Source organism: Zingiber officinale, chromosome 10B, assembly GCF_018446385.1.
Source record: "Zingiber officinale cultivar Zhangliang chromosome 10B, Zo_v1.1, whole genome shotgun sequence".
In the NCBI taxonomy this organism is placed as follows: Eukaryota; Viridiplantae; Streptophyta; class Magnoliopsida; order Zingiberales; family Zingiberaceae; genus Zingiber; species Zingiber officinale.
The window spans coordinates 12,520,331-12,543,976 of record NC_056005.1 but is presented as its reverse complement, the minus strand read 5'-3'; the positions used below and the strand labels follow the sequence as shown (position 1 = coordinate 12,543,976).

Genomic DNA, 23,646 nt, shown 5'->3' with positions numbered 1-23,646 from the left:
TGCAAAAGCAAAAAAAAAAAAAAAAAAAAAATCCATTCTTCATCTAGAACAAAATAACTTACAACTAACATCACACGCACGGCGATTAAGCAATGACAAGCTTGCGGCAAGATGACAAGCTCATAGGTGACATGCTCACAAACAGGCTACGAGCTCACGAGTGGCAGGTTCATGAGCAAGCCGTCAACTCACAAGCTGTGGGCTCGCAAGTAGCCACAAGCTCACAAGTGGCCGATGGACTCAAGGGTGGCAATAGAGGACGGTGAACTTGAGAGGAGGTTGGTAAAGGAGGGCATTTTGATTTTGGGTAAGTTATTCACAGTTGAGAGGAGACGTAGTGTCTCTCTGTCCAATTTTGAAGTTGAGAGGAGGGAAAGGCTTTCTATCCAATTTTGAACGGATCAAATTTTGACCAAAAATCAATCCACAGATGGATTGACAATTCATCCTTCAGGTAATTCTGCATTTAATAAACCATGGACAATCCTCCCCAGTAAAGTGATCAAAACCTCAGCTACCGTAACAGATTCAGCAACTTGATCACGTCTGTTATTATGTGCATATTTCTTGGGGCAATACCAGAATAATGAAAAGACTTCTAGGAGCTACTAATTTTATTTCTAAGTACAGAACCTCAAGGATGTATCATTCTATTCTTCAATGGCCTCAGAGATAATTATTGTTGTGGTGCTATTTGAAATTTCTTTTGAGCTAATAGCCTGTGTCAACTTCTTTGAGTAATCTTCATAAGAGATGTGAACAAATTCTCACGAAATAAGAAAAAATAGACTTCAAAAATTAGACCTAAGAAATATATATTTATTCCATAAGGAGAATGGTATGTGCACATTATACTAACCCTTGAGAAGTTGGGTTATGTTCTGAAAGCTTGTTGAATAAAATAGCTCATAGGTTGCTCAAACATCATAATCAAACTCAAGATAAACAATGGCACAAGAAAAAGAGACATTCTGGATGAATTGTGTTGGCTAATCGTTCCTTCGAAATTATGAGGTTTGAATCGCATCAATTCCTTGAGAAGATCATCATGACTCTCAAAGAGCAACAATAGCTTGACAAACATCGAGACGACATTTGGTTCAAACAGTGGAAGTAAAAAGAATTTGGAAATAGATACTTAGGAAATACTTACATCATGGTAGGTTTCTGAAGGCATCTGGTCCTTCTGGCTGAGAATTTCAAACAATGCCATGTACATGTGAAAATCACGAGCCTGATGCAAACACTGATTATAAGCAAATTATGACACATGAAATGGCTGGCTACTAAACCCTTGGCCGAATGTCTACTATGCATTCATCTTCACAGTGACGAAACGTAGCGTGTTGCCAAACCCTATTCCAACTTTTTTTTTATGCATCTAAATGAACGCTTGTATAATCAATCCTTTAAGTTTGGATTTTCATCAATGTTTGGATTTTCCAAACCAATAACATTATGCTTTTAGTTGAAATTCATATATTGCAAAGTATTAGTATTACTAATTGGTTAGAGAATGTCAGAGTATTTCGTTACAAAGGGAGAAAAAAAAGGTGAGCTGTGGCCGAAGAAAGGTAGGAAAGTTATTTCCCTAGCTGCAAAGCACGGTCTGTTACTTACTCCCATTCTTCATTAAAAACTGAATGCGGAAAAAAACCAATAAAGTTCTAATAGTATCCTTTTATTATGGTAAAAAAGACAATTTAGGGCAAAAGACAATAATATAATAAAACCATGATAGTTGTGCACGAAATAGTGCTTTGAGAACAATAATTCATAGTGAGACAAAATGATAGACAATGCCCAAACTAATTTCAATCCTTCTAATAATTTGTACAGTTGCCACAAGGCCCACTACAGCTAAGAGTACTAATCATGCCAAAATGTACTTTTAGTTGAAATTTGGTACTCTTTACTGGGATAAAATTTTGTCAATTTTTCTAAAATATTATCCTTAACATCTCTACCTTGGCGCAAAAAAGGGCAATCGGTTGCCCGAAATTCCTCCCAATGCAGGTCTCAGGGAAGAGTCAGATTGTATTAGGTCTATTATATATAGTCTTATCCTGCATTGCAAAATATTATTTCTGCGACTTAAACCCGTGACCATTAAGTAACACAGGCAGCAACTTCTCGTTGCGCCAAGGCTCCCCTTCAACATCTTTACCTTGGCACAATATAAGGAAAATTCAAGGAACTAACATAGCCTATCAGGATCAAATCTAAGATTAATAAGATGAATTGTATTCCAAATCATTCTACTTCACCAACACTTAAGCTATGATACTGACGTGCTTGAAATTGGTTGATGACTAGCAGTATCACAGCTCACAGGAGTTTTGTAAGAGAAAGATCATTCAGAGCATGCTTTTTCATCAATTTTAATTCGGCGTAAGTTTCCTTTATTCACATAAAGGTCATTGCTAGGCGTTTCACAATTTTTCAAAAAATTAACACTCACAAAAAGGACATTATAATGTGCTAAATTTGAGTCATTTGAACCCAGAAGGGGAAAATAATCATTAGCCAATTCACCTTTACTTTCTTCACAAAGTGGAGAGATTCTTCAAATGTGATTGGCTTCCATCTTGACAATAATGAGTTGAAATACAAAACTAAACTTGATTCTCTCGTAAACCCAAGCTTCATCTCTAACAGATAGCCGCTGCAATAGAAAAAAAAAATGACAAAATTGATCATCACCCAACACTAGAGAAATTAAAGAACGAAAGACCTAATCAACTTTGACCAGAGCAGACGAGAGAACATGCATACTCGATCATCAACAACTTCAACTTCATTAGGGTTCATCAAGAGTTTAATTCTTGGACAAAGAACGAGTAAGCATTATTCACGTTCTGTTGAAAAATATTACCGAAATCTCGTGCTTCCTATCTAAAGAGCTCGCATTCAATCCATTAAAATTGTCATTTCAACGGCTGTACAGTAGGAGATTCCAATCGTGTAGAAACATTGACCTTTATGTAAAAAAAAAAAAAAAAAAAAAAATCAAAGCTTAGGCACTAACCGGGGAGAGATCAAACACCAAATTTATCAAGGAGTTTTTTCTCTATTCAATCAAAAATCATTCGAATGATAGACGAAGGAGAAATTTTCAAAAACACATCCAATTAAAAATGAAGAACAGCAATAAATTTTTGGATGATCGAAAAGACGAAAAAAAAGCTGAAGAACTTACAAGGAAAAAGAAGCGTGCGAAGGAGACGGAAGCGAACTGAAAAATAGAAAAGCGAGGCGAAAGAGACACCAGCAGACAAAAAAAAAAAAAAAGGATATAGGTCGTTTACCGCTGATCACGTCACGGCCATAACAATGGTAGTGGGTTGAATTGTTTTGGGCCTTTCTTCGTAGGACTCACTTTCTCGGCCCATCTATCCAATCAGTACAATAAAACAATAATATATTGCTCACTTTTCAAAAAAAAAAAAAACTGGGGAAAGCTAAATCTTAAGTTCAATTATAAATATTAGGTACGATAATTAATTTAAATAAAATTACGTGCAATCTGAAAACAATATATATTTCAAATTAAACGTTTTTTGTAATTTTATTATTTGTAAACAATAAGCCAAATGTTATTAAAATTGATTTGGGAAATAATATAAGAGGGCACGTGGATAAGAGAGATTAGTAATCTAGCTAGTTGAAGAGGCTTAGAAAAGAGCTAAGCCGACCCTTGTTGAGGATTAGTTTATATTTTGAAAAGTTGCATCCCTTTGTAATCAACGATTTTCATTGTAAATAATGTTTAACATGTAAACAATTGCATCCCTTTATGATCAATGGTTTCATTGTGAATGGTTGTCCTTTTGTGAACCAATATGACTAATGAATAGTTTGTTGATGCAGTGAGTATCAGACGATCAAACCTATGTTTTGATAATGACAAAGTGTTTAAAGTTAAGTTGTCTTGTTATCTAACAAGTGTAATTGAGCTTGCAGGAAAGTCATAAGTGTGTTTAGACAAAAGTCTTAGTAGATACTAGGCAGGTGGAAAACACTAGGGAGAGATAACTCTAGATCCTAGGGGGTGGTAACTCTAGGTGGAAAGTTTTGACGGGTCATGTACTTTGGGTGAAATTCTATAGTAAGGGACTCTAGGTGAAAATCCTGGTGATCGCAGACCAGGTGAAAGTCTAGACGGGTCATGGAGCGGACGTCCAGCATGAAAACTTGAAGTCTCAGGCACTGAGCAAAAGTCAAGACGGTTTGGAGGATCGGTCTGGCAAAAGGTAAACTCTCTTGAGAGAAGTAGGTGAGGGCGTGTTCCTTGAAGAGGGAACAGTAGGCGTCGGTTCGACTTAAGGTTTTCAAAGGAAATCCAAAAGTCAAAACTGGATAGCCCGAAGGCTGTCCAAAGTCATATATTGCTTTTCTATTATGTGCTATTTGTCTAACTCTATTTTGCAGAGAAACTAATAATTGTGCAGGGTTAGTTTCCTCCTTGATCAATCGATCCAACCAGGGATCGGTTGACAGAACCTCCAAGCAAGCAGAGTAGATTTTGAACCAGCTGATCGGGTTCAATCGAAAGATCAATCGACCGAACCTGGGGTTTAGTCGACCGAACAGTGGATAGGCGTCGACATGGTCGAGCCGAGTTGATCAGACTAGATGAGCTGGGGATTAGTCGACCAAACAGTGGGATCAGTCGACCGAACGAAGACTCTTATCCAAGCGCCAGAATCTCGATACGAAGTTGGGCAGGTTCAAAAGGTTCGGTTGATCGAACACCTGGATCGGTTGACTGATCAACATCGAGTTAAAGACTAATCCTGAGATCAGTGGATCTGGATTAGGTATGTCTCGACTATAAAAGGAGGGTCGACCAGCAGCTTCGAAACAAGAATTCCAAGATCAAGAAAAAATAACTGCTACTCTCTCCTACGCTACTCTGACAATCGACAAACAACTTTTTCTATTATTGTCAGTAACTTTATTATATTACAATTGTTCTTAATATCTGTACTTATTTTTGAATCTATAGTGATTGCCCAAAGAAAGTGATCAACGATCGCGTGCCTTAGAGTATGAGTCATCACATACTCCGAACGAAGTAAAACCAAAGGTGTCAACTTGGTGTTTGTTTTACTTGTTCTTTATTCTGCTGCGTTTACTTTGTGTTTTCCGAAAAGTGATAAAGTCACGAGTGCTATTCACCCCCCCCCCCCCTTTAGCACATCTCGATCCTACATAGTTGTGCTCTTTCATGGCTAATTGAAAGAACTCTATAAATAAGTGTTCTTGGTCATGTTAGACTAACTACAATCATTCTCTATTCTTGTACAAACAACCAAAGAACTTGCTACTTTGTTGTTTGAGAATCTATTATATCCTAGAAGAGATTGCTCATTATAATCCGGTCTAGCAAGATAGTGGAGGAAATCCACTCTTTAAGAAAAGTAATTACACGCCTTAGATTGTCTCGGGTTTAGCATCTCAACTTTGGGCCTTGACCTTGATCTTTGCCAAAGCCCCTTAAAAGGACTTCTCTACTACAATCTTAAAGAGTTTATTTATTCATAACCATGGAGTCCACTCAAGAATCTGCCATCAATGTTATAAATCAAGACTTTGTCAAACTAGACCGACTTGATGGCACAAGAACAAATTTCAACCGATGAAAAGACAAGTTGATATTCTTTCTCACCGCATTGCAGGTCGCTTACGTGCTCAACCTTGATCTTCCTGCAATTCCACCACCCACGAAGGATGATTCGAAAGAATTAAGGAAACAACGGGCCCAGCGAGAGGAGGATGAAGTGTTATGTAGGGGTCACATCCTCCACATACTTTTAAACATGCTCTATGATCTGTTCATGGCGATGAAGAATCCAAGAGAGATTTGGACAACTTTGGAATGTGAATATGCCACTCAAAAACAAGGATCAGATAAGTTTCTTGTTAAAAAAATATTTTGAGTTTAAGCTAGATGATAATTCTCCTCTAATAGATCAAATTCATAACCTACAAGTGATAATTTCAAAACTTAAAGACTATGGAGTAGAAATTTCAGAATCTATGTACGTAGGTGTTATAATTGCTAAGTTGTCATCTGTTAGAGTGTATACTAAAAGTCTAGCTTTTTGTACAAACATTTATTTTGAAATATGAATCATATTAGTCAAATGTCTACATTTATATGCTAAGTGTAGTTGTCCATTTAATTTATATTGAAGATAACATGGTGTGTGGTGTCACACAGAAGATCATGTTATCAGTTCCTTAAAAATTATAAATAGTTGCTCACAACCAAGATGGAATAGGACAAACCATTGAAATGGTTGTAGTATAATTTGGTATTAGTTTATCTTGACTATAAAATTACACTAGTACACTCTGAGTGTATTGAGCAGGACCATTTGAGGTTGTTCTTTTTATACTGACTGTTAAAAAGAACAAGACCTCTGTTATTATGGAAGTGTGTACTCTTAATCATGATATAATGACAAGCACGTATATTTAATATTTATTTTTTTTAATTTATCAAAGGGTGCGATTTAGTTCGTTAAATCAATAAGTCCAATAAGTTGGGAAATGATATTATTTATATGGTGTGTTGTTGATTATAGAATGAAACTGTGCCCTAGTAATCTAGATTGATGATGCCTCCTTGAGGAGCTTATAAGGATTGTCATGTAAACCCTGCAGGTGGACTTAGTCCGACATGACAATAAAGTTGAGTGGTACTACTCTTGGAACTAAGATATTAATTAAGTGAGTTGTTAATAACTCATTTAATTAGTGGGCATTCAATATCTTAAACACAGGGAGACTAACACACTCATGATAAGAAGTGTTAGTTTGAGCCCTAGAGTCAACCATATGATGATTGTTGTATGGACTCGATGTATCATATTCATATATATTTATAAAGGTATTTCATTATGGTTATTATACTTACTTGTATTGGTGCCAAATAACTAAGTATAATATCGTCCTTGAGTAGAGGATTCTTATCTATATCAATCGATTGGTTGAATCGATAGTGAGATGATATAGAGAACACTACTCTTAATCATTCCTAGTTAAGTATTAACATTCAGGGACAACGTTAATGCGACGAGACTAGCATGTAGGTCAACTTGATGACTTGATCTCACAAGTCATGGATATAGAGATATCAAGTTGACATATGGGTATGCATTGGAGAATGTATACTGAATGACCCGCCATGAGAAAGTATCATGGATCGTTATATGAGTATCATATACTTTCTCATATGGCTATTAATATAACTATTAGTCCTTGGACCTGAAGTCACCATGGTTCCCTATATAAGAAGTTGCATACTTTGGCTTCGTCAAACGTCACCCATAACTGGATGGACCATAAAGGTGATTACTGGGAATGTAACAAATTATGCGGAGGGATGTGAGTGATACAGATGAGATCTATCCCTCCTATATGACGGGAGTGACATCATTATTCTTGATAGAGTGAGACCACTAAGTGCATGGTCATGTCCAAATGAGTCAATATGAGATATTGAGCTCATTTGATTAAAGTGAGTCTACTTGGAGTTCAAGATTTAGATTGATTAGAGGATGACACGGACTATGCCTCACATTGATCAATCTAGATGTCAAGGATAGAAGGGCATTGTCACATATTGTGAGAGTCACAATTAGTAGTCACAAAGGTGATGTTGGATATCAACATTCTTGTAACTTGGGTGGTAATGATGTGTTGCTAGATACCGCTCATTACTTATGCTTCTTAATGGGTTTAGGAGTATTGCCAATATTACAAGAACCTATAGGATCACACACAAAGGGCAATTAGATGGAGATTAGGTTTATTTGATGAACCAAGAGGATTAGGTTCATGTGATGAACCAAGTTGGATTAAGAGTAATCCAAATTAAACTAATTGAGTTAGACTCAATTTGATTCATGTGTTAAATGAGTCTAATTTAGACTTGGACTCATTGAGTCAATTTAATTCAATGAATAGATATTCATTAAATCAAATTGACTTGAACCAATGGTTAAATTTGATCAACTATGGGAGATAAGAGGTCAAGTTTGACTTGACTTGAGAGGGAAGATGAAAGGTCAAGTTTGACTTGACCAATGCCACATCATTTGTGTGTTGTTATAAGGTGGGCCAATGATGATGTTCCACATCATCAAGGTTGGCTTATGTGTGTGTCACCTCATGAGGGAGACCAAAAGCCATGACTCTTGGTATCCCATGGAGGTTTATAACCTCTCCATGAAGTGGGCGGCCACTTGATTGCAAGTGAATGCAATTGTGTGCTCATTCACTCCTTCTTCCTCATCTCTTCCTCTCTACTCTCCCTCTTTCTTCATTGTCGTTGACCCTCCGATGCTCAAGTCAGTCACCGACGATGAAGTGGAAAGTGAAGCAACAAGAAGACTGTAGCACAAACAGTGAATATCGCATACCTCCGCCGATGTTTGGATCCCCCCTTTATATAGAGCTCCGATAGTGCACGTGAACACTTCCCAAGACAAGCACGCTTCTCAAAGTTTTCTCTGAAAAGACTTGTTAGTAAAGTGTCCCTGACACGGTACATTAACGGGCTGAGCATATCTCTGAAATGACAGTGAAAGCTTCCACCGTACGATCTTCTGGCTATCCATGCCCAGTGTCGGCGGCACCAACACCCAAAGGATGTTGTTGGATATTAGAGGGAGTGTATTGCTAGACCGAGCGGGTTGGCCGCTCGGCCGGAATCTCGCCGCTCTAATGTCCCGTCTGGTTGGCCAAAACCTTGCTACTCCCATGTGTGTCCACTCAACTGAAGTTCCACTCTGCCACTACCGAGACCTACTGCTAGGCCGAGCGGGGTAGCCGCTCGGTAGAATTTGAACTATGTTGATGTCAAGCTCGGTTGCCCGGTCGAGCGAGGTAGCCGCTCGGCCGAAGTTCCGTCCGCCAATGTCGAATCATGGCGCCTTGTCGAGCGGGGAAGCTGCTTGAGCGACTTCTGCACATTGTCTTCATTGAGCGTCAATCGTTTGACTTCTCCCTGTGTCGAAGGTAACGACGGGTCGAAGCCTTCTTCCCGGTCGAGACATGCTTCGCCCGACCAGACGATGTCATATACGCATTGACCGTCTTGACTTTGACCTCCATCGTGACCACGGAAATGACCCCTCATTATCAGCGCATCATTATCCATAGTTATATTTAATTTTTAAAATTTTACTTTTAGTATTTAATATTATAAAATATTACTCATGTCAGAGTTATGCTAATACTATTTGTTTTCTCATTAAAGCTTAAAAGATTTTAGAATAAAATAAATACATATTTAATTAAGATTTATTTTAACAATATCAAAATTTTAATAGTAGATAGTAAAGTTAACTAAAATTTGTATTAATATTATGATCCCATAAGCTATCTTTGAATTCAATTTATCACAACAATATATGTCCATGGTTGCCGGGTGAGTAGGGTAACATACAATTAATATAGTCAAAAAAGGAAAATGTGTTAGCTAAATAAATATTTTTAATTTTCCTTGGAGATCTGCTCACTATCACTGAAAATTCCAGCTTGATCATTAATTCTTGTGTCCTTCACTTAAATGCAAAGTTGATTTTCTAAGTGGCATTTGCATCCATATAGAGCAATGAGCATCGGTCAGACTTCATACAATAATTGTCATAGTTCTACAAAAACATTCACAATTTTTTTTTTTTTTTTTTTTTTTGAGATTATGGAAAAATCTCGTGTAAGTTTGAGTACCTCCACAAGTGAAGATTAGTGCGTAAAAAACTCACACATGAATCAAGCAAACTAGGTTGAATCCTCAAATTGGACTATGAATCAACAAAAAAAAAACATGCAAGTGTAGATCGATGCATAATCCAAGTATCTATAATAATAAGATCAAAGCAATCACAACCAACAGCTCTTGAACAGCTACCCCCAACCAAACGTTAATTGAAGAAGCTGGAAAACTAAGGGAAGTCAACACGCTCGAACTTTGATCATCCATGATCCTTCCCTTTCCCTTGCCTTGAGAACCTGCTGATTTCTCCTGTTTGCAATATTGTGCCACTGAACTGTGAGGATTCCCACCGAAAGCAAACCTCCTTCCCATCCTTCTGTGGAATGCTTCAGAAAACTTGAGCTCCCCTGCCAAATTGTTGCCGTTGAGATACAGAGCAGTGAGGTCAGGCAAATCTGCAAGCTTGGTGGGCACACAGCCAGAGAGGTTGTTGTTATCCAGTGCAAGAAACCTCAACCTTTTCACCCTCACAATTGACTCCGGAATCTCTCCACTCAGATTTGTGTTGGAGAGGTCCAACGTAGAGAGATTTGTGAGCCTTCCCCAGTCAGTTCCCATCAAGTTTCCGCCCAACGGGTTGTTGGACAGAAGCAAGTCTTGAAGTGAGACCATGTCGTGAAGTGCTTGAGGAAGGCCATGTGAGAATTTGTTGCCCCTGAGGTCAAGCAGAGTGAGGCACTTCAGCTGTCCGAGCTCTTGCGGGAGGCTGCCATGGAGGAAGTTGTCACTCAGGTCTAGCTTTAGAAGCGAATTCATCGCGCCGAGCGACGAGGGAAGAGAGCCAGTCAGGGAGTTCCTGCTCATGTCGAGGATCAACAGCTCACTTAATTTGCTTCCGATGGAGGCTGGAATTTGACCAGAGAAATGGCTTCCTGCAAGTGCCAATCTTTTGAGTTGCACGAGATGGCCGAGTTCTTGAGGCAAATTTCCAGATAAAGAGTTGTCAACCAGCACCAGAGATTGCAATTTGGTGAGCCGGGTGATGCTGGCAGGGATTTCTCCAACGAGGCCTGGATTTGATCTGAACTCCAGCGTCTCCAAGCTTGGAGCAAGCTTCTCCCAGTGGCTGGAGGGGATGGAGGTCTTGTGGTGTGAAGAGACGAAGCAACCAAAGAAGGAGAGGCTCTTCAGATGCTCGAACTCAAAAAGAAGAGGACTTAAGGATGCATCCTCTGAGCATTCAAGAGAGTCGTCTAGGATTGAGCCGAAGGTTAAGCCAGTGACATGCCATTTTCCGTCGTAAACATCGCATGAAACTCCCTGCATTTAGACACAGAAACAGTCCTAAGAAGTTTCCACAAAGGAGGACGGGCGAAAAAAATATGGAAATTTGTATGCCTGGAACCTGTATCTGAGTCCACCCACAGGGATCTGGATACAGCTCTGAACCATTCCACCATTTTCCAACCAGGTCTTGAATCAACAAATATAGAGCTTCTTGCTCTGCTCTCAGCATGGGAGCTGTTGAGTCTTCCTGCTCATTTGACAATGAGACATGGAAAACCAGGAACGAGAGCAGAAGAAGGACCCAGTTTGAAGATCCTCTTCTCATTTTATGGTAATGAGACTGAGCTTGACAAAACAGTGCTCACAAGAAGTGGAGAAGTAGGACTTGCAACTTTGAAGACCATCAAAAACCGAAATGATTAGAGGAGCTCAAGGCAGCGTCCTCTTTGCATCTGTCTCGCCCTCAGATACCAAAAGAAGAAGGTATTAATGTAAGAGAACTCTCCAACTACTCCATGAGCCAAAAGCTAGCAAAAAGAATATGGTTTCTCAATGTGCAAAGAAGGATGAGTTGAGGGTCAGAGAGAGGGAGAGATGGGAGGATGTCAGGATACAGAAGCACAATCAAAGTGAAGTTTGTTCTACATGAATAAAAATAATGATACGAGCAGGATTCATGACCATGAAAGAAAGGTCGATGTGGAATTCTTTTTTTACTGTTTCCCTATGTTTCCACATTGCATTGGTTTGGAGGTGAAAGATGATATCGAGTAGGGATGTGAATTAGTTGGAGGAGATTTAACCGTAGGTCTTGCAGCTTTGTTGTGGGGGACCAACCTACAAACCATGTGATCCATGAAAGAGGGTGCAGATGCGTGGGTTCCATTTCTATTTTACCTTGTCATTCTCCTCTTGTGCAAATGCCACAGGAGATTTATTATAGGACATCTTTTGAGCAGTGTTTTCAAAACCACACTAATTAATTGGACCAACTTAAGCACTTCGTGTTTAATGATTACAATTACTTCCTTAGCACTGCACGCTGATCATACTGTGACATTGTCTGCCCATTCATCCGATCAATATGATGAGTTGCTTTCGACCCTCTCTCTCTTCCCATCATTGGGACCTGCTGGGCTTTTGCCTACACAATTTGGATGATTATGGTTTTTATTGACACTCATCGGTACAGAAATCCTCTGGGCGATTGTAAATGGTGCAGGACGCAAACAAACTAAAGTGATATGGACCATTTTGGGAGCATCTACTTTAACTTGCGCCAGAGGAATCAGAAAGCTAGCAATCCGCTTTGTAATGAATCAGCAGCTTTGGGAGGCATAACGGACTCGAGCACTCGGCTGTTATAATTTTGGGAGTAATAATTTTTCATTTAAAACTCATGGTGCACCAGCACTGTCGCTTCAATTTCGCTGAGGTAAATATTTAAAAATTAAGAATGAAAAGAAAATCTCATTCCTGAAATTAAGAAAAGTGTCTTTATTCATTTTATAAAAACAGAAAATCCAACCGAACTTTCAAAAAACAAATCGATGAAAGGAATAGAAGATTTAAAGAAAAGTATAATTATGCAAAAAAAAAAAACAAAAAAAAAAGTTAATTTTGTTATTTGGATTGTCACAAACAAATTATTTACATAGAGTTTGGAATAAAATCCAGACATTCAATTCTATCCTTTATTAATTTGGATATAATTTATCCAATTGTGAAGGGCGAATGAGCTTCTAGTTGGGCACAGGAAGTGGGGGCGAAGCATACATATTTAAAATAATGAATTAGGTATTAGTATGATCTTATAAATAATTTTTATCGACCGATAGATAAATTAAGAAGCGTTGACTGTCCAAACTCTATCGCGTTACAAAGTATACATATTATTCTGTACAAGGTGAAATTCATAATCATACCCATCACATTACAAAGTATACATAATTCTTACTCAATTCTATCAATTTACTATGTGACAACGAACTCAACTATAGACGAAAATAAGAAGCATCTATACTAAACTCTAATCCTCTATTTAGATGGGATGAGCAAAGATTCATTAACGGAAAAGGAAAGAAAGGAAATATTATGTAGGATCGAGACGTGCTAGAGAGGTGAGTGAATAGCATTCGTGACTTTATCATTTTTCGGAAAACATAAAGTAAACGTAGCAAAATAAAGAACAAGTAAAACAGACACCAAGTTGATACCTTTGGTTTTACTTAGTTCGGAGCCTGTGACAACTTCTACTCCAAAGCTCGCGATCGTTGATCGCTTACATTGGGTAATCCACTATCAATTCGTAAAGGCTTTACAGATATGCAAGTACACGTATTAAAAATAATGAAAAGAAACTGCGTTACCAATAATAAAAGAGTAAGAGCATTCACACCAGCTTCCTTATCCAAAATACATAATTTAGGGTAAAAAAGTTACTTTATTAAATTTGGATATCCACTTTTGAAAACATCATATAACAGCTTCCCTATTTCTTCTCTCTCCTCTATAATGTTTTAGGGAATGGAATTCATTCCCTAAATTTAGAGAAGTACTGTTCATAAATGCATAATTTAGGGAATGGATAGGGTAGCTGATGCAAAGGTTTTTTAGCTACCCTATCTAAAATTTAAGGTAAAATTTTTGAATAGGGCATCTGATACGGATGCTCTAACTAGAAGTTCGTTGATTGTTGGAGCAACAGTTGTTGAAGCGCTTTGGAGCAGCACACAGGAGCAGTTCTAAATTCGCTTTTTTTGAAGTGTTGGCCGAGACCTGATGTGCGTAGATTATATACACTTTTAATCATGTTTTGACGCACATCTACTTGTATTTCATTAACATAATCTATATTTATTACACTCTATTTTATTATAATGTCATACTTCCATTATATTCTGTTCGGTGATCTGCTCTTTACATATTTTGATTGACAGGACGCATGTGGAGCGAAAATGGAGTAAAAACACATACGAGAGCAGAAGAAATCAAGCTTGGGTCGTGTAGGCCACACTGTTAGAGTGTATACTAAAAGCCTAGCTTTTGGTATAAACATTTATCTAGAAATAAGAATCACATTGGTCAAATGTCTACATTTATGATAAATGTAGTTGCTCAATTAATTTATATTGTAGATAACATGGTGTGTGGTGTCACATACAGAAGATCATGTTATCGGTTCCTTATAAATTATAAACAGTAGCTCACGACCAAGATGGAAAGGAACAAACCATTGGAAGGTCGTAGTGTAATTAGGTATTAGTCTATCTTAACTATATAACTACACTAGTACACTTAGAGTGTATTGAGTAGGACCATTTGAGGTCGTTCCTTTTATACTGACTTTATAAAGGAACAAAGACCTCAGTTATTATGGAAGTGTGTGCTCTTAATCCTAATATAATAACAAGCAAATATATTTGATATTTATTTCTTTAATTTATCAATGAGTGAGATTTAGTTCGATAAATCAATAAGCCCGATAAGTTGGGAAATGATATCACTTATAGTGTGTGTTGTTGATTATAGAAGGAAACTGTGTCCTAGTGATCTAGGTTGAGAATGTCCCCAAGAGGAGCTCATAAGGATTGTCATGTTAAACCCTGCAGGTGGACTTAGTCCGACATGACGATGAAGTTGAGTGGTACTACTCTTGGAGCTAGATATTAATTAAGCGAGTTGTCAGTAACTTACTTAATTAGTGGACATTTGTTATCTTAAACAGGGAGACTAACACACTCATAATAAGAAGGAGCCCAAAATGTAATTTGGGATTGGTGCAGTAGTTCAATAATAGTTCTTTAGTGGAATGAATTATTATTGATGAAATTAAGTTGTGTGTTCGAAGCGAACACGGGATGCTTAATCTGGAGACCAAAACCAATTCCTCCTCTCGGTCCCTATCGTAGCCTCTAGTATATAGAGATTTATACCCACCGCATACCCACCTTCTTACCCATCCAATGGGGCCGGCCAAGCTAGCTTGGAACCCAAGCTAGGGCCGGCCAAGACCAAGTGGATGAGCCAAGTTGGTGGTCGGCCAAAGCTTGGGTCCCAAGCTTAGGTGGCCGGCCACTAGAATATTAAAAAGAATTTTTATTAAAATTATTTCTTATGTGGATATCATGATTTTAAAAGAGAGTTTAAAAAATTAAAAATTTCCTGTTATAGTTTTCTACAAAAGATTAAGAGAAGAGATTAATCTCTTTCCTTATTTGTAGTTTAAAAGGATGGTTTTAATTTTTGGTAAAAACTTTCCTTATTTGTAAATCATCTACATGTTTAAAAGAGAGTTTAAAATTTGAAATCTTTCCTTATTTGTTGATTAAAGGAGGATTTTAAATTTTAAGAAAACTTTCCTTTTTAACCATGTTCATGATTTAAAAGAAAGTTTAAAAATTAATAATTCTCTTTTATTAGTTTCTACAAAAGATTTGATATCTTTCCTTATTTGTAGATTAAAAGAGATTTTAATTTTTAGAGATAACTTTCTTTTTATCCACATGTTTAAAAGAAAGATTTTAATTTATTAAATTTCCTTTTTATAAACCAATCATGAAGGGATAAAAATTATTGAGAAATTTTTATAAATTTCCGGAAGCAAATAAGGAAGTTTTAATTGGTGTTTAAAATTTTATTTGCTTGGAGATTTCTTGGTGTGGCTGAAAATTGAAAAGAAAAATTATTTTTAATTAAATAAATTTTCCTTTTCAATGGCAAAAGAATTAAGGAAGTTTTTATTAAATTTTCCTTATTTGTCAAGACCAAGGATTATAAAAGAGGGGGTAGAGGAGGCTTCAAGGTGAACAACTCTATTCTATTTTTCTCCCTCTTTTCCTTGGTGGTGTGGCCGGCCCTATTTCTCTCCTCTCCTCTTGTTGGCCGAAACTTATCTCTTGGTGGAGCTTTTGTTAGTGGCCGGATCAAGGAAGGAGAAGAAGGAGAGAAAGCAAGCCTCGTTTCTAGCATCCCTTGGAGCATGGTGGTGGTGGCCGAACCTCTTCATCCTAGAAGATGTTTTGATGGCCGAAACTTGCAAGGAAGAAGAAGGTGATTGGTGGTTTCTCATCTCGGAAGAACGTTGCCCACACAACGTCCGAGGTTAGAAGAGGAATATGGTAGAAGATCAAGAGGTCTTTCTAGAAGGTATAACTAGTAATTTTTCCTTTCCGCATCATGCTAGTTATTTATGGAAATAATACCAAATACAAGAGGCTTACGATTCTAGTATTTCGAATATGTTTTTCGATGATGTGTTCTTTTGTTTTATTTTTCCTTGTGATTTGATTGTTCTTTTCGGTTAACCTAAAGTTATTTTAGGAAATTAAATATTAGCTTTCCATAAAAGGTTTTGTCTAGTCGGTGGTGGTTGCTCCCATATCCAAGAAGGCCATGTGCCTCGCCACGTCAGTACTGGGAACCAATTATGGAAATTAATATTTAATGAAATTAATTGTTAGAGTGTATACTAAAAGCCTAGCTTTTGTAAACATTTATTTGCTAAAATAAAAGAATCATATTGGTCAATATATGCATTTATTTATTAAATGTAATTGTTCAATTAATTTATATAGTAGACAACATGAAGTGTGGTGTCACACTTAGAAGATCATGTTGTCAGTTCTTTATAAATTATAAACAGTTGCTCGCGACTAAGATAGAAAGGAACAAACTATCAGTATAGTCGTAGTGTAATTAAGTATTAGTTTATCTTAACTAATAAATTACACTGATACACTTTAAGTGTATTGAGTAGGATCATTTAGGTAAGTTCTTTTTGTACTGACTTAGTAAAAGAACTAAACCTTAGTTATTATGGAAGTGTGTGCTCTTAATCCTAATATAATAACAAGCACATATATTTAATATTTATTTCTTTGATTTATCAAAGGGTGAGGTTTAGCTCGATAAATCAATATGCCCGATAAGTTGGGAAATGATATTACTTATAGTGTGTGTTGTTGATTATAAAAGGAATCTGTGTCCTAGTTATCTAGGTTGAGAATGTCCCCAAGAGGAGCTCATAAGGATTGTCATGTTAAACCCTGCAGGTGGACTTAGTCCGACATGACAATAAAGTTTAGTGGTACTACTCTTGGAGCTAGATATTAATTAAGTGAGTTGTCAGTAATTTACTTAATTAGTGGACATTCATAATCTTAAACACAGGGAGACTAACACACTCATGATATGAAGGAGCCATAATGTAATTTGGGATTAGTGCGGTAGTGCGGTAATAACTCTTTAGTGGAATGAGTTGTTATCGATGAACTTGAGTTGTGTGTTCGGGGCGAACACGGGATACTCAAGCTCATCGGAAGGCCAAAACCAATTTCTCCTCTAGATCCCTGTCGTAGCCTCATTATAGCCTCAAGTCCATCCAAATGAAAGACTCTTCTTGATGTCCAAGAAGGGAGCCGGACCATTGCTTGGTGACCAAGCAATGGTCGGCCATATCCTCTTCAAGGGGCCGGCCCTATAGCTTGGTGACCAAGTAGGGGCCGCCACAATAATTCAAAAAGGAGGGTTATTTTGAATTTTTAAAATCTTCTCTTTGTAGAAAACTATAAGTTTTAAAAGAGAGATTTTAATTTTTAAAACTTTCCTAATTTGAATTTGGCCACATGTTTTAATAGAGAGTTTTAAAAGTTTTAAAACTTTCCTTTTTTAACCATCCTCATGGTTTAAGAAAAAAAGGAGATAAGTTTTAAAATTAAAATTTTCTATCATCATGTTAAAAAAGGAAATTTTATAAGAGAGTTTTTAAATTTTAAAACATGGTTTTAATTTTAGAAATTTTCCTTTTTTTAACTCCTACTTTAGGAAAGAGAGTTTGTAAAATTTTATAAGAGTTTATCTTGTAAAATTTTATATAAAAAATATTTTTTCCTTGCCTTTTAATGTGGCCGGCCACCTTGCTTGGTGCCCAAGCAAGGGCCGGCCAATAGGATTCAATCCCAATCCTAAAACAAATATGATTGATCTCAACCATTGATTGATGATTAATTCAATCAAGAGGAAGGAAAAAGGAAAATAAAAAGGGAAAAGGAAAATTATTAAAATCTTTCCTTATTTGCCTTGGGCAAGTAATATAAAAGAAGGGGTAAGGGGGGCTTCATGGGATACAACTCTTATTCCATTGCTTAGGTGATCTCTTGGTGGCCGGCCCTCTCCCTTCTCTTCTCCCTTTGCTCTCTTTTCTATTAGAGGTGGTGGTGGCCGAATATTACAAGGAGGAGAAGGACTCTTTTGGGTGGTGTTCATCTTGGAGGTTCGTCGCCCACACAACGTCCAAGGCGAGGCGAGGAATACGGCAGAAGATGTCGAGGTCATTAGCATACAAAGAGAAGGTATAATTAGCAATTGTTTTCCGCATCATGCTAGTTTTTCTCTTTGTAAGAATTCTAAATACAAGAGGCAATTAGATCTAGTTTTTCGAGTTTGTGTTTTCTTCTTTTTTGAACTTGTGTTTCGATTGTTCTTTTTGGTTGACCTAGAGTTATTTAAGGAAATAAATATTAGCTTTCCTTAAAAGGCTTTGCCTAGGCGGTGGTGGTTGCTCCCATATCCAAGAAGGCCATGTGCCTCGCCATGCAGTCCTGGAAGCCGTTTTTGGAAATTAATATTTATGGAATTAATAATCTAGGTAGGTTTGAATCAATAGTGTTAAGTTCCGCTTGCGATTCAAATCTAAACCATTAAGAACAGATAAGTTAAATTTGGAATCAATGATGTTAAGTTCCGTCTACGATTCCTAATTTAATTTCTAAAGAACACAATAGGTTATTTAAGGAAAGGTTCGACACTTGTACAAAAATTTTTGTACAGTGGAACCGGTACGTTTTCCTAGGATTAACCAACAATTGGTATCAGAGCTAGGGTTTGCCTCTGTGTGTTTAGAATTCAAATAGGTTATGCACATGTCATACATAATTTAGGCAGGAAAATAGTAGGATGTGCTAACTCTTTGGTTGCAGGCTCCAACTATTATGGCTTATTGTTATTATGTGTGATTGGACCCTTGGACATGTCAAGGGCATTATTTGTGTGCATGATTGTATGTATAAAATACAGCAGGAGCTGTATTATATTTTAGAATTTTATTTTTCGATCTAGATTACATGTACATTCCCTCGAGGAATATAGGATCGATATATGTAAAATTCTTTTCTTGTCGCGAATCGGATTCTTGCGAGGCGTGGTACATTTGGAGCACCAGAGGCGCAGCGGAATAAGAAGCAAGATGGATGCGACAACTCGACCCGATGGCGGTGGCTAAAGATGACAGCAGCTAGGGTTGGAGCATATCGAAGACAGTGAAGGAAAATGCCATAATAGTTGGAAAATTAATTTCCAAATTTATTGCTTTTATTTACTGTGATATTAATATGCATGTGATGTATGCTAGCATAGGTTAAAATCCTCAATTTTAAATAACTAAGTGGGAGAGGGATTTTAATAAATCCCATGGTCTCCATTACTGGTTTGTAAGTGATGCAACAAGCTTGCGTGTTGGCTCTGAGTGCCTCCCTCCACAACGGATGGGTTTGTTGCGGATCACTAGATCAAACTTCCTTTTATGGATGGTTATAGGAAATTATTTAGGAGCGTGTGATCTTCTCCAACTGAAGGGGCACAATCCTATTTAATGGACTTAGTATCAAGTAATGGTATACACTTAGACACATTCAATAGTATCCTCCCCAACGGAGTCACTGCTATTGTATTGTGTGACCAAAGTAAAACCAACTATTAATTTTATTTGTCATAAAGTTAGGATGACAAGATAATAAAATTAATGGGTCACACCCTCCTCTTACAAATGTTGAATTTGTATACGTCCACACTAACGTGGCATGCAATATTCACGGTGATTTGAGGTGTAGGTTAATTTAAAATAGTATTGTTTGAGGAATCAATATTATTCTAAATTTAGAGTCTTGACCAAAGTTTTTATGATTCTTAGGATGACTTTCAACTCACTGGCCATTATTCTGAAACAAAATAGACTTACTGGTCTAAACTACATAGATCGGAAAAGAAACCTGGATATTGTCTTAACTGCTGAAAGCTATAAGTTTGTACTATCAGAGGTATGCCCAGATACACCTAACGGTGACTCTACCCCAGAGGAGATTGAGTATCATAAGAAATGGGTAAAAGCAGATGAGATGGCACAGTGTTACATTTTGGCTTCAATGTCAAATGTATTGCAACTTCAGCATCAAGATTTACCAATGGCTTATGATATAATGAACAATCTCAAAGAACTCTTTGGGCACCAGAGTCGGACTGCTAGGCAAGAGGCAATGAGGAAATTAATGACAGCCACCATGTCCGAGGGGACACCCGTAAGGGATCATATCCTCAAAATGATGGCTTATCTGAATGAAATACAAGTCCTTGGAGGAGAAATCGATGGGGAAACCCAGGTCGATATAATTCTCCAAATGCTACCCAGAAGTTTTGAGCAGTTCCGCCTGAACTATAACATGAACAAAAGAGAGTATACATTGGCGGAACTTCGGAACAGGCAGCAGAAGGAATATTTCGTCACAGTTCTCAGATTCACTATGCTGAAAATTGTTCTACTTCTAAGTCGAAAGGCAAGAAGAAGAAGAAACAGGTCTTTCAGCAAAGAAGGTGAATAAACCTCAGAGTGCAGGACAGAAAGCTGGAATGAAGAAGCCGAAGGGCAAGTGCTTCATCTGCAAGCAGTCTGGACATTGGAAAGTGGACTGTCCTCATAGGAACCAGAACAATAAAGGTATATCTCACACTCTAGTAGTTGAAACATGTTTAGCGGTGTTATCTACCAGCACCTGGTGTGTAGATACGGGAGCCACTGATCATGTATGCAATTCTTTACAGGGGTTCCAGGAAACCCGACGACTATTTGATGGAGAGATAACTGTCTACATGGGCAATGCTACTAAGGTAGCGGCTGTTGCAGTGGGAGACGTCTACTTATCTTTTGATAGGAATAGAAATTTGATTTTAAGAAATTGTCTTTATGTACCCAGTTTTAGAAAGAATTTAATTTCAGTTTCTAAACTGTATTTAGATGGATATTCAATCTCTTTTAGTAACAATGTCGTTATAAAGAGAAATAAGGTGATTATCTGTTCTGGTGCATTGGTTGGCAATTTATACACTTTAAATCCAATTTCTCCCACAAAGCAAAATATGGAAATTAATAACACATCTTCTAACTCTAATAAGAGGAAAGAACCTTCGGAAATGAACCAAACATATCTTTGGCATCTAAGGCTTGGACATATTAACTTAAGTAGGATTCAAAGGCTTGTAGCCGATGGACTCTTGGGTTCATTAGAGTTGGAAAACTTTCCAACATGCGAATCCTGCTTAGAAGGTAAAATGACTAAGAGATCTTTTAAGGCCAAGGGGTATAGAGCCAAAGATGCGTTAGAACTGGTTCATTCTGATTTATGTGGTCCTATGTCTATTCAGGCAAGAGGTGGTTATGAATACTTCGTCTCCTTTATAGATGATTATTCAAGATACGGATACATTTACCTGATGCGCCGCAAGTCTGAATGCTTTGACAAGTTCAAAGAATATAGGGCTGATGTGGAGAAACGTCTTGGTAAAAGTATCAAGACACTACGGTCTGACCGTGGTGGCGAATACCTCTTTGGAGAGTTTAGGAATTACTTATCAGAAGTCGGGATTCAATCCCAATTGACTGCACCTGGTACACCCCAGCAGAATGGTGTGGCAGAACGAAGGAATAGGACTCTTATGGAAATGGTTAGATCGATGATGAGTTATTCAGAATTACCAAATTCGTTTTGGGGATATGCTTTAGAAACAGCTGTGTACATTCTGAATATGGTACCTTCAAAAACAGTTCCTTCTACACCCATGGAATTATGGAATGGGCGTAAGCCTAGTCTGAATCATATCCGGATATGGGGTAGTCCAGCACATGTGCTGAAAGGAGATACTGACAAGTTGGAATCACGTACAGAAGTTTGTCTGTTTGTGGGATATCCAAAGGGAACGAAAGGTGGTTTGTTTTATAATCCTAAAAATCAGAAGATCATTGTTAGCACCAATGCTCGATTTTTAGAAGAAGAAGATTATGTAATGAACCATAAGCCCATGAGTGAAATAGTTCTAGAAGAAATTAGAGAGGACACGTCAACTTTAGTACCAACAGTTCAAGATGAAGTACCACAAGAGACTGCAACACGTGTCACACATGATACACAACCACAGACGGTGCCTCGTCGTAGTGGGAGGGTTGTGAGGCAACCTGAGAGATTCATGTTTCTGGGTGAGTCTTCAGACTTCATCCCAGGTAAACATGAATCTGATCCCCGGACATATGATGAAGCACTCCAAGATATAGATGCAGTATCTTGGCAAAAGGCAATGAATTCTGAAATAGAATCTATATATTCTAATAAGGTCTGGGAGCTAGTAGAACCACCTGATGGTGTAAAAGCCGTTGGATGCAAGTGGATATACAAAAGGAAAAGAGGGACAGATGGGAAGGTAGAAACCTTCAAAGCAAGGCTTGTTGCGAAAGGGTATACTCAGAAAGAGGGAATCGACTATGAGGAGACTTTTTCGCCGGTAGCCATGCTTAAGTCTATCCGGATACTCTTATCCATTGCTGCTCATATGGATTATGAGATTTGGCAAATGGATGTCAAGACTGCTTTCCTTAACGGAAGTCTTGAAGAAAACATCCATATGAAGCAACCAGAAGGGTTCATTGATAAAGGCAAAGAGCATCTAGTATGCAAGCTTAATCGGTCCATTTACGGATTGAAGCAAGCTTCAAGATCTTGGAACATCCGGTTTAACGAAGTAATCCAGTCATATGGATTTATACAGTGTCCGGATGAGTCTTGTGTATACAAAAAGTGTAACGGAAACGTAGTGGTATTTCTTGTACTATATGTAGATGATATTTTGTTAATTGGCAACAATGTCAAGGTATTATCAGACGTAAGGGTATAGTTGTCCAAACAATTTGATATGAAAGACTTAGGAGAATGTGCACACATTCTTGGGATTAAGGTAATAAGGGATCGCAAGAAAAAAATGTTGTGTCTATCCCAAGCTTCATATATAGATACGATCCTTGCTCGTTTTAGCATGCAGAACTCTAAGAAAGGTTTCTTACCTTTCAGGCATGGAGTAGCCTTATCTAAAGAAATGTCTCCAAAGACGTCAAAGGAGATTGAGGACATGAAGGCAGTTCCATATGCATCGGTCGTAGGAAGCCTTATGTATGCAATGCTGTGTACGAGACCTGATATCTGTTTTGCCGTGGGCATGGTTAGCAGATATCAGAGTAAAAAGCATATATTAAAGTACCTGAGAAGGACTAGAGATTATATGCTAGTTTACCAAGCAGACGATTTGCTCCCTGTGGGTTACACGGATTCGGATTTCCAATCAGATAGGGATAATAGTAAGTCTACGTCAGACTATGTGTTTACTCTAGGAGGTGGAGCCATTGCATGGAGGAGTGTTAAGCAGAAATGTGTCTCGGACTCGACCATGGAAGCTGAGTATGTGGCAGCCTCTGAGGCAGCCAAAGAAGCTGTATGGCTCAGGAACTTTCTAATGGATTTAGATGTGATTCCTTG

At 37.7% G+C, this 23,646-nt stretch overlaps 2 protein-coding genes across 8 annotated transcripts; both read right to left on the bottom strand.

The window, feature by feature from the left end:
- Positions 1-807: 807 nt before the first annotated feature.
- LOC122028678 (paired amphipathic helix protein Sin3-like 4) lies at positions 808-3,315 on the bottom strand. Of its 7 annotated transcripts, XR_006124913.1 has the most exons (6): positions 3,200-3,283; positions 2,876-2,978; positions 2,750-2,795; positions 2,536-2,665; positions 1,154-1,234; positions 808-1,072 (listed from the first exon to the last, which is right to left on the bottom strand). XR_006124913.1 is itself a non-coding variant. In XM_042587523.1 (5 exons), the coding sequence occupies exons 2-5, from the start codon at positions 2,799-2,801 to the stop codon at positions 875-877; spliced, it is 447 nt and encodes a 148-aa protein (XP_042443457.1). In that variant the 5' UTR covers positions 2,802-2,978; positions 3,200-3,283; the 3' UTR covers positions 808-874. The 7 variants fall into 7 exon arrangements, 4 of the variants coding, with proteins under 4 accessions (XP_042443457.1, XP_042443458.1, XP_042443455.1 ...); XR_006124912.1 differs by lacking the exon at positions 2,750-2,795; XM_042587523.1 differs by having other exon boundaries at positions 1,154-1,246; positions 2,776-2,978.
- Positions 3,316-9,782: 6,467 nt separating this feature from the next.
- On the bottom strand, positions 9,783-11,897 carry LOC122028562 (piriformospora indica-insensitive protein 2-like). Its single transcript, XM_042587404.1, has 2 exons — positions 11,136-11,897; positions 9,783-11,050 (listed from the first exon to the last, which is right to left on the bottom strand). The coding sequence occupies exons 1-2, from the start codon at positions 11,340-11,342 to the stop codon at positions 9,875-9,877; spliced, it is 1,383 nt and encodes a 460-aa protein (XP_042443338.1). The 5' UTR covers positions 11,343-11,897; the 3' UTR covers positions 9,783-9,874.
- Positions 11,898-23,646: the final 11,749 nt, after the last annotated feature.